The sequence below is a fragment of the Trachinotus anak genome, unplaced genomic scaffold (assembly GCF_046630095.1).
Source record: "Trachinotus anak isolate AG129_WGS33_773 ecotype Australia unplaced genomic scaffold, CSIRO_AGI_Tana_v1 ptg000042l, whole genome shotgun sequence".
In the NCBI taxonomy this organism is placed as follows: Eukaryota; Metazoa; Chordata; class Actinopteri; order Carangiformes; family Carangidae; genus Trachinotus; species Trachinotus anak.
Genome location: NW_027273893.1, coordinates 1225989 through 1237291, shown reverse-complemented (window position 1 = coordinate 1237291; position 11303 = coordinate 1225989). Strand labels below are relative to the sequence as shown.

At 42.7% G+C, this 11303-nt stretch overlaps 1 protein-coding gene across 1 annotated transcript; it reads right to left on the bottom strand.

Moving 5' to 3' along the window:
• On the bottom strand, positions 1–10686 carry LOC139615108 (apoptosis regulator BAX). The gene is made up of 6 exons (XM_071472942.1): positions 10457–10686; positions 6902–6950; positions 5268–5429; positions 3803–3935; positions 3373–3477; positions 1–3286 (listed from the first exon to the last, which is right to left on the bottom strand). The coding sequence occupies exons 1-6, from the start codon at positions 10527–10529 to the stop codon at positions 3188–3190; spliced, it is 621 nt and encodes a 206-aa protein (XP_071329043.1). The 5' UTR covers positions 10530–10686; the 3' UTR covers positions 1–3187.
• Between the last annotated feature and the right edge of the window lie 617 nt (positions 10687–11303).

Here is an 11303-nt window from a genome sequence, read left to right as displayed (position 1 = left end):
TGGTAAAACACATGAAATTTATTCACAGAAACAAGAAGATTCCAATCGGATCATTAAAATAATCACCAGGTTACATTAAACCACAGAACAGAAGACAAATAGTGTGATTTCCCTCTTCAGAGTGCAAGATCACTGGGTAGTAAAAATACTTGACACAAGCTTATGTGGTGCTCGATAACACCACAACTCAGTTGCCATTGAAATCATCCAGTTTCCATCAGACCACCTGATCCTGACACACACACAGCGAGTAAAAAACATCCGTTTAAATAATCACCTTTTATCTATAAACCAGTTTCCCCACAGCTGTAAAGAATGTTCCCTGTCCTCAGGTGTGCACCTGTTTTATGCAGAACATTATTAAATGTAAAAACCACAGGACATAAATAGCTTTTTTTTGGCAGCAGTTGCAGAGGTTGAAACATCTACCAGGATCTGTTCATCATGAGAACTCACTGGTGTGAGAATGAAGTTTGAAATACTGCACAAAGCAACCGCTGGAAAAAGAGAAGTAGACTCTGACAAACAGTACTACTCTGTAATATTGTAAAAACTTTTACTATGAGCTACACACTGTTTGTCTCCGTATGTAGACAAAGATGATGCAGGCGATGCAGGTGACCACCTCAGCTCAGGACACATCTGTAAACACTGATCACATGATACAGAAGAGGAGCTCACATCCACATTATTATACAGATGATTATTTTATCAGCGTTCAGTGAGAGACAGAGTGTCAAACAACAGGAGGAGTGTTACTGTGACTGTAGGTGGTTGCTCTGTTTTCTGTCAGCAGGTTAAATGTCGACACTTTGTTCTGTAGCTTCACCTCTCGTTCTTTAGTATTTTAATCATGTGACATGTCAGTCTAACAGCAAATTCTTCCTCACTCAGATCGCTGATGATGATGATGCTCATGCTCAGAAACATCTGTCACACTCATTGTGTGAGTGACAACATTTGCGCTCAAAAGGAAGACGATCACAGACAGACAGGAGAGGGAATGAGCTCCAGCACTTCAAAATGTCTTAGCACAGTGGGCTAATGCTAACCTGACTCCACAGATCTGGAGAGACTCGCCTACATATTTGAGCTAGATGTGTTCACAGTACAGTAGTAAGTCAGCTGATAGAGTGAGTCTCTGTAAACAGAACCAAGACCAGGACTAAAGTGTCTGAAACAGAACTTCACTTCTGATGAGTTGCAAGGTGGAAGGATGCATTCGGTGTCCACAGTCAGTGAGAACTAAGTCACATTCATTAGACAAACGTTAGACTGTTAGATGAAACTCTGGTTGAGTCGGTATAAAAGATTAAAAGAAGTGCAGGACTGTGTGCTTCAAGGGTTAAATCCTGTAGCCAACACAAGCTTAAGATGACACTTTGTAGAAATCCAATGACACAAGAATCAGAAACTTCAGATACTGGGTCAGTGTGAGACTAGGGCTGGGTGTCGTTCAAAAAACAACAACAACAAAAATACATTACAGAGGCAGAGGCTAATTGTGAAGAGAAAAAAACAAAAGATAACTGCTGTTTAACCAGGACAAGTCAACGGACAAGCACAAGCTAACAACCGTATGTTAGATAAAGTTGGTCACTGTTACTGTCAATCTTAATGCATTTCACCTTTTGATTTTCTAGCTAGCTATATAGCCATATAATGAGCTAAATGAGCTATACGCAAACAATATTCCAGATAAAGTTACATCCCAGTTTGTGATTGGCGCTGCATCCATGTTAATTTCAGTAGCCTAAACAACAAAGTACAAGTTAGCTGAATTTGTTTGCTAAATGTTAGCTTGCCTGCTACAAACACAGCCACTGCGCTGTCTTCAGTAATATCAGATGATGAGGAATCCAGTGGCGATGAAGGAGGCAGACTTGACTGAGAGGAGAAAGGCTTTGGTTTGTTGTTCTTACAGTCGAACAGTAGATCTTGACACAAGTATACTGCATGCTTACTGGCTCACAGACGCTGAGATTTAATGTTTGGGTACTGAAATCTGGCACCGAGAAGGGAGAGGCATAGGTGAAACTAGTCACATGGAGCTGGTGAGACTAAATGGTACACAGCCATTGTTAATGTGGTGCTACCCATGCTATGACAAGCCAAAATGCCTGCTGGGAAAACAGCCAGCTGCAACAGTGAGTCACTCTGAATGTTTTGCTTAGCCATGGTGACCAAGGAGCGATGGAAAATCATGTTTTCATACAAATGAAGCACAAATAATTCAAACTGATGACACTTAGCCAGGACAGCCCTGTTTCCATCCATCTTCTTAAACCAGAGCATCCTCCCACTTTGCAACTCTTTTAAATCCTGTTGAAGTCTGTGGAAAGATTTATACCTGAAGCACCTGTCGTGACTATCTACCTGAGCCTGAGATGGCCCCGCCCACTGAGAGAACAAATAAACAAAACAAAACAAAACAGGAGGAGTGGTTCACACAGGTTTTCCTCCAGATGTTGCAAACCACTGGCCATTATGCAGGTCTCAGCAGTTAGTGAAACCATGACGTGTGTAAAAAAAAAAAAAGGCACCGACCTGGTTCACTGAGGAGCCAACATAGAGTCTCTCGCCCAAAAAACATCTTTAAAATCTGAGGCACAAGCTAACGTGATTCAACTACAGTACATTCAAGTCACTGATTTGTGGAGGTTTCATTGGCTGAATTAAGATGCAGCAGATGTTGGTTGGTGTAGTGAAGTGTTTTCATGTCCTCTCAAGACCAATCCAAATTCCCCTCAGACCCAGGACCTGGGAAAACTTCAACTGGTGAAGACCTGAGACCTGGTCCAGGTAGGGTCAGGTCCACTGTTAAGAAACACCTTGTTCTGCTGACAGCCACTGGTGCACAAGAGCTGAGATCCTCCATCGTGGCTGCTGGACGCTGTGCTACAACCGCTCTTGTAATTTCATGGAAGGCACTGAAGAGTTGTTGGTGAAGGTGAGAGAAATGCCCGGAGCTGAGCCAGATGGTAATGCACTTTTTTTGTTCTTGGAAACCTGAGAAGAGAGGAGGTTTTCCCGCCTCTAATTACAGTACTAGACCTCCTCTGGTTAACAAAATGGAGGTTGAGGAATGGTTGTAATTAATGTCCAGAAACCGTCTTTATTAACAAGCTGCGTTCACCCTGGATGTGGGACTGCAGCGCTGATTGGGGGGTTGTGAGGTCTGACGGCCTCAGCGTGTCTTCCTGTAGTAGACAATGGCCGCCACCAACACTACTGATGCTACAGTGGCGAGTGTCCTCCACCGAGAAAAGCCACGGATCACCCCCTCCTGAGAAAATCAAGAGAGCAGAAATTAAGGGCTTTGGATCCTGCAGACCAGTTCTTAAAACTCTTTACGGAGAATGCAGCACTCACCCAGCCTCCCTGCTGAATGAGCCAGGAGTAGAGTTGCTCTCTGATGACCTGCAAGACCCAGCTGATGACCATCCTGATGTTCTCTAGATGGTTTGTGGTCAGCGCCTTTAAAAAAAAAAATTAAACGTCCAGTCACAACAGCCCAGAAGTTTTAGCTACTAAAACAGCTACTCAACATGTTTCAGTTGATTTTTAGTCCAAGAAAAAACTATAGGTAAAACTTGTGAACCCAACCTTGACAGAAATCAGGATTTCCAGATCTAAGTGGCACTAAGGTGAGATATTTCACTAGGGAAAAAAATCCAGATTTTATCTCTTGAAGGGTGACACACTTGTGAATTGGGTGTCCATTGGGTGTCCCTAACCCTAACCCAGCATCATAATGGAAACTGCTACCTGGCTCTGTGACACACCTGTGTCAGTGTGTTACCTTGTGTATGAGTCTGTAGGCCAGATGGAAGAGGGCCACCACCCGACCCCAATTGATGCCATCAGCAAAGATGCTCCTTGACACCTGCATGAAGATGTCCTGAGCACAGTTACCCTGGACCTGGCTTATGAGTCTGATGGGAGGAAAAGGACAGTTTGAAATTATTTGATTTGACTTCACTTCAGATTTCTCTCAAGTTTGTCTTGCATCACAAGTAGTATTCAGTAGATACAGACAGGTGACAGCTTAAAGCTCCATCCAGTCTAAAGGTAGATGTCCATGTGTTTGTGATTATAAAGCAGGTCTAGGTTCTATATTAATACTGTGAAAGTATCAAAGCCTCAGTCCACAGAAAAAAATGCACACAGCCTGTATTCAGAAACTGAGCCTTAAAACCAGCCATCAGGACTTCTGGAACTTTGTGATGTCACAACAAAGCAGTCACCTCACTCAGCCACGCCCCAAGCCCCGCCCACCTGGACCCACCATCCAACCTTGCAGGATTTGGTTTCTGTGAGTGTTTATTGGATAATTCAGAAAACAGTCAGCCAATCAGAAGAGAGACTCAGAGCCTCTCTTCTGAAAAAAATGTGAAAAGAAAAAGAAAATGTGATTAAATTCATCTGTCTTGTATGTAGCATTGGAGCAGTGTGTAGCTGGACTTTGACAGAAATGTCAGTAAAGTGTTTGATAAACACCACAGACACCAGAGGAGTCTCTCATCAGCTGATTTGAAACAGCTGTTTGTCCTGCAACTGCACTCAGACGTTGATTTCAGTTGAAAGACACATCTCAAACTCAGGCTTCCCCGTTGTAAGTCAAATATGGTAAGTCTTATCCCATAAATGTATATATTTTCTGAGAGAGGGGATTCTGCTGAACACAGTGATATAAAATATTTGTCTATGGTGTCAAAAATGTGGTAGGTGCAGCCTCACTTCCTGTTTTTCTCCTGATTTTCTGATTTCACATTAGAGTGAATGGGGCAGTCGGATGATACTCCTGCCACTTTGAAGCTCACAGTTCAAATAGTGTAAGTCACTGAGCTTTGGTCATCACATTGTATGAAAGAGGACAAATCTGAAAAATGAAAATGATGGGTAAAGAGTGAAATTTGTGGCCGAGAGCACAAGGTAAACAGAATTTTCATTGAGCAATTTAATGCCTTCTCCCACTCTAGCTGCGATGTCATCCACTCTAACCTCCTCCCATATAAACTGCTTTGTCAGCAGTCCCACCAATAAATGGAAAACAATTATAGATAGATCTGTGTTCAGACGACGGCCATCATCCAGCATACAGACAATTGTTCTGAGGAGTTTCTGCCACAAGAGCTTTGTGCCAATCAAAGAGTGTGAAGGAGACGCCTGAACTGTAGACTAACATTCAATCACTGTGACCATCAATAAGCAATGAAATCTTGGACGACATGCAGAGTGATGTATTGGTGCATGATGCCGCTCACCGTTGGAACTCAGCGTTCCTGTTCAAATCATCTGCGATCTTGAGCAGCTGTTCCACCACCTCTTTGATTTGTGGATCCTGGTGTTCATCCGGTCTTCCTCCCAGATCCTCGCAGCTTACATGTCGAGCGGGGTCATCCGCATTTATACGCTCAACCACATACCTGCAACATAGAAAACAATTGTTTTGTACATGACTACAGAGTCCTCTTCTCACAAACACGAGGCAAGTTTTTTCTTCATGCTATGCTAGCATCCTAACATTAACCGCTGTTTACCAGTCTAGAAGAAACTTTGTGAGTTGAGCATCAAACATTCCTTTACTCACCAACAGCTGTCTCCAGAGGTGGAAAGCAATGCTGATGTTCTGTCTATCACTTTTCTTCTACCACTTTTCCACCAAAATGAGCAGGTAAATGCAGGTTTTTTAAAGGTGGGTCAACCAGCTAATAACAGCCAATTGACCCCTTTTCCACTGCCAGTCGAGTTTGTCTTTCTGTTCAGACTGAGGACACACACAACTGCAAGGAGTGATGTCATCACATGCACTTAGAGTACACACACAGAAGCAGTGCAGAGAGAGTGAGATGCTAGCCGCCCTGCAAACTAGTAAAACGGATCTGTCAAAGTGTAGGAGCCTCTGTGTGAGACACTGGTTTTAAAACTTATTTAGACAGCTCATTTTGTAGGTACACTCACTCTTTCATCGCTGAGCGCAGTGTAGCTGCTGTTTGTGGTGTACCAGCACCTGCTGGACAGGTGACAGGTGTGTTAACAGTGTCTGTGCCCTGAAAGACGTTACAGCAGGAAAAATGGTGAAAATTAGCAGGTTTTGTCCGGGTGTTGTGTTTACATCGATGCTGATCAGAGCAGGAGCCAATAAATACCCTCATTTATTGCAGAGTCATGTGACTCGTGTGTGAATGCCGACTGTAGCCTTTTCCAATGCCGACAAAAGCCAGATGTTAGCAGGTTTTTTCACCAGTGGAAAAGAGGCTTTATTCTACTGCAGTTAGCATGCTAGCCAGCTAGCCCCAGTCTGGTCAGTCTGTCTCATCAATTTCCAATACCGAGTCACTGCAGCTTCAATGCTGCTCTGAAGATGTAGCTGCTCAGAGGTGGTGCTATAACCTCCTGTGTTGTAAACACAACTATGGCTGAAGCACTTGATAACACTGGTGAGTAAACAGCTGTTAATGCTAACATTAGCTATGAAGCAATAGCAAACAAATTGCTTCTTTAATGGAAGTGTTCTGTGATCAGTCAGAGACGTGGGCTGGGGATAAAAAAACCAGTGCTTTCATGTCATATATTATATAATTATAGTGAGTCCAGCTGGGATCATGAGTAAACTCAGATGAACAACACACATTTTTATAGTGAGGTGACTGCAACAAACCAAATATGGGGAACAACATCTGGGGAAATAACTGGTAACTAATGATAAATAATTAAATGAAACTAAGCTCCAAATTAGGAATAAAGATTAAGTGTTCAGGTGGTTTACTGCTCTGACAAATATTTCATTGCTCAGCTCACAGCTGAACAATGAGCCATTTTAAGACACAGAAAATCAATATGTGGCGGTCAGTGTTGGCATACAATTGATGGTGGCATGAACAATGGTGAGACTTACCCTCTGAGGACCACTGCTCCCTGCTCCAGGATGGGATCATCGATGACATCTGGAACAGTCAGATCAATCCACACGATTACTTCAATCACTGGACTCTTGTTCTGTTATTTTACCTTTCCAGGTGATGCAGACGAAAGACGTGTCACACCACTTTCATATTCTAAATCATCTCAATACTCAGAGGTAAAACACTGACAGTCTCCTGCTGCCACTGTGACAGAGAAACAGAAGCTTCTTGTTATTGTGGGAAAAGATGTGTTGATTTAGTGTAACAAGAAAGCATATAGCATTGACCATCATGATTTTCATTATTATATACTACTACATTATATATTATAATCACAAATTGTTATTATTACTAAGCTGTTTGTGTATATACACGTACACTTAAATATATGACTATATAACATTTTGCTCATTATTTCGTTTGTCACATTGCCACTATTACCACATTATTATTATTATTAATATAATATAATTGTTATCATATTTATCAGTTTAAACTGTTCAAAAGAGCAGCGACCAACACTCAGCAGTCAGTTAGCGACATTTACGTTGGCACTGCTGTTGTGGTCCGGCCAAAAACATACTGTTATAATGAGGAAAAAAATTAAAGGAAAGTTTACATTACAGAAAAGAGTCAGAGTAGCTGTTTTATTGTAAAGTGTGTTCTTGGTCTCAGCACATTCTTGCCTGTGAACGTCTCCTCCTGGGCTATCAGAGCCATCAGCTGTGCGGGACTGCACAGAATGCACAGAAGCATCAGTTTCATGTCTCAAGTTTGAGAGCAGCAGCATCACCGTTGTGTGTAAATACAGACAAATCTAACTGATCACAGGAGGACACTAAAAGATGCTTCCTGCCCTGTGGCTTGATTCCTAACAGAAGTTAAATTCACTGATGATACCACCATCATTGGCTGTATCACAGATGGAAATGAGACAGCCTACAGGGAGGAGATTACAGCATTAACATCATGGTGCAATGCCAACAACCTCCTGCTCAATGTAAGCAAGACCAAGGAGATGATCGTGGACTACAGGAGGTTCCAGAGAGAAGGACACGCCCCCATCTACATCAAGGAAGACACAATGGAGAGAGACAGCTACTTCAGGCTTCACTGATGTCATCATATAGACAGCAAGACAGCGTCTCTTCTTCCTATGGCGAATTGGCATGGACACCAGGATACTCACTTTTACAGGTGTACCATCGAGAGTATCCTGGCCAGGAACATCACGGCCTGGTACGGCAGCTGAACCAGTCAGTGCTGACTACCATCGAGGACATCTATAACCAGCGCCGCAGGAGGAAGGCACAGCGGGTCCTCTCCGACCCCAGCCACCCCAGTCTCATAACCCAGCGCTGTTTCAATTGTTTGGTCTTAAAGTTTATTTATTCGATCAAGAGTTGAGGTCTATTCAATTTATCTAGTGTTTTATTCTATTTTATCCAGAGTCCTACTTTATTTTATTTTACTTACTTACTTATATTACTATATTTCATTTACTGTATAAATCCTCACTATTCTCTTATATTTCTCTATCTTTCTTCTTATGCTGCTACACAAGTTGAATAGACACTGTACACAAAGAATTTCATTACTAGTAATGTTGTGCATGTTACTCTATATGACAATAAAGAAAAAAAAAACTTTCACATGGGAATTGAACACCGCTCAATGGCCACTAGATGTCGCTCAGCAACCTAACTATGGGTCATAATAACCCGCTTCACAGACAACCTGTGGGCTCGTCTTCTACAGGACAGTCTCCGTTTGCCTGTTGATTCGCAGTTACAGACTTCATGTGACATTTGGCAGTTTCCATATGATTTCAAGGAGGATCTACTTTCAAGCAATCACTGTAATGAGACAGTTCATTACATTGACATGACTGATTTTAGTGTATGAAATTCACCTACAATAGCAGAATTAATCATGTGCTTTGGATTGACAATCAAAGTATGAAGATACAGTTTGTTTTGAAATTATAATAGTGTGATATTAAAATGGACAAACAGAGGTCTAACCTGTAAAATTGTACAACAGTGCTAAATATTTGTTTGTAGTCGTTACTTGTTCAGTTAGGACATCTATGAGAAGGACAGACTGAAGACAGACTGATCTGAGCTCTGTTTGGGAATGAAAAACTACCTCTGGCTACCAGACGTGTGGCTGAGGATGAGTGAACAGGTGTGTGGATTCTACTTCATTCAGTCTGTCCACATCAGGGAGATAACAACGGCTGACAGCTGTCTGCACACATCAGGCTGATCGACACAAACAGTGCAGAGGAATCAGTGACACACTTTCAGTTTCTGTCATTGAAATGTGTGCCTTTATTTAGCTGAATCATCTGCTGCTGACCATCCATGGGTAGCTTTATGGGAGACATTTATTTATTTTTTAAATATAGGCCTACAGATGACAATGTCAGTGATGGTTTGCACTGATGTAAACTTAGAGAAATATATTTGTATCATGTTTTAGCTGTTTTGAATTTACCATGAAAATAAACGACTGCTCCACAGTAAGTGAGGAAATGTGTTTTCACAGCTTGTAAAGCCCTGCTCTGTACATGGTTTTAAAATTAAGGAAACAACAGGAAACATTCAGCGCTATGTAGAAGAGCTTTGGATTTCCTGGATACATTCTGAGAAGCTTTAGGAGGTCATCCTCAAAACTACACTGTTTGCTGTCTAAATGTTTCCCTACATCTTTTCAAATATCTGTGAAATTCAGAATTGTATTAAAATTGTCTTTCAGAAGTTTCTCTTTCGCTGTTTTCGTGTGACGCCATCTTCCTGAAATGAAAATGATCGAAGTGGAAATTATCCTATCGGTCGAAATCCCGTGAGTCATCTTCATTCCCGCCCCTTAACCCCGTAATAAAGCTGTCGTCTTTGTCCGATGGTCACAAAGCTCAGGTCTCAAATGTTTTCCTATTTAAAAGATCAGCTGTTCATCAAATAAAGTCTGAGGGGAGCTCTCCGACAGACCCGCTGTCCTCTCTGAGTGGTTCCTCACCGGCCGCAGTGAGCTGACCCGGGGCAGCGGGCCTGGGATCTCATCGGTTCTTTATAATGTGCACATTAAATCGGCATACCGCCAGTAAGCGAGAGTTCACATTTGTCCCAGTTATTTTGATCAACAGTAAGTTGAACCAGCAGCACTGAAGCGGCTCTGACAGACAGCTGCTGATACTTAAAGCTTTTGTTTTAAGGACAGAAACTCTGACCCTGCACTGACGCCGGACCCCTCCAGGTGTGTCCTGTAGGTCCCCTTCCGCGGTCGGGGTTAGATCCTGACGCAGCGCAGGTAACCAGTTGAGGGTCGGGGAGAGGTTGGGGTTAGGTTAAACACCGGGAAAACCGCCGGGTGGGGTTAGGTTCAGGTTCACATCAAGAAACATGTCAATGGGGACACATACTTCGGCTCATCGGGGCCTCCATTCCTTTCACAGGAAACTACTCTTTGAGTCAAACACTGACGGAATTCAACAAGTTGGTCGGTGCCGCCTCGGCTGAGAGTAAACCTGACATGGCTTCACATACCTTCTCCGCCCGCGGCGCCGTGAGGCTCCTGCTCTCCGCCGTTTCTCTCCTCTTCCCCTCGGCCGTCAGCCATGTCTCGTCACCGTATGTCCACTGCGAACCAGGAATCAGAGGTTTTCCTCCAACATCTAACGTCAGCTCGGGCTCCTACACCGAGCAGCGTCGCTGTTCCGGACCGGTACTCTTCCGTGAGGCTTTCAGCTTTCCACACGAAAACACGGAAGTGACGCGGAAGAGAGTGGTGGCGACCGGCCCACTGTACACACACTGTATGTGTCTGATGTTTTCAGAAAATAAAGACCCCCCTCATTTCAAACATCCCCGAAATTCCCTTCGCAGTTCCTCATGACATGGTATATATATATTTAGGAAAATCACATTTATATGATTTATATGGTCTGATTTTAATCCAGTATGTCCAAGACCTAACCTTCTCCTTTTCCCTTTGAAAGTCTTCACCTTAATTCGTTTCTGTATGCCGTGATAGTGTCTCTCTTTTATATCTGTGTCCCACTCACTACCTGTCTTATTAACCATCAAATTGCCCAAGGGGAACTATTAAGATTTCATTTAAATTATAATTTAATTTCAGCACTCTCTTTACAGCCCTGTCTGCTTTTCATGACCTCCACACCAACATGAGCAGGAACCCTTTGGTGCATTAGCTCAGCATCATTTTAAACTTAACTCTTATTGTTTCCTATAACTGAAACTGTTAGAAGCTGCAATAGAGTCTGAATAAACGACATCTCAGGCTTTTCACGTCTTTTATCCATTGTGAACCTAAAATTATCGAATTATCAGACCCAGGTGTGTTCATCCTTAGTCCCGCATGTTCACTCCCTGG

Bases quoted from the DNA above. Each gene is read 5' to 3' on its own strand.
- LOC139615108 (XM_071472942.1), bottom strand. From the start codon at position 10,529: ATGGCTGACGGCCGAGGGGAAGAGGAGAGAAACGGCGGAGAGCAGGAG. The intron at 6,951-10,456 runs GTATGTGAAGCC...TGACTGTTCCAG, and splicing joins CGGCGCCGCGGGCGGAGAAG to ATGTCATCGATGATCCCATC. The intron at 3,478-3,802 runs GTAACACACTGA...TTTTTTTTAAAG, and splicing joins CCTACAGACTCATACACAAG to GCGCTGACCACAAACCATCT.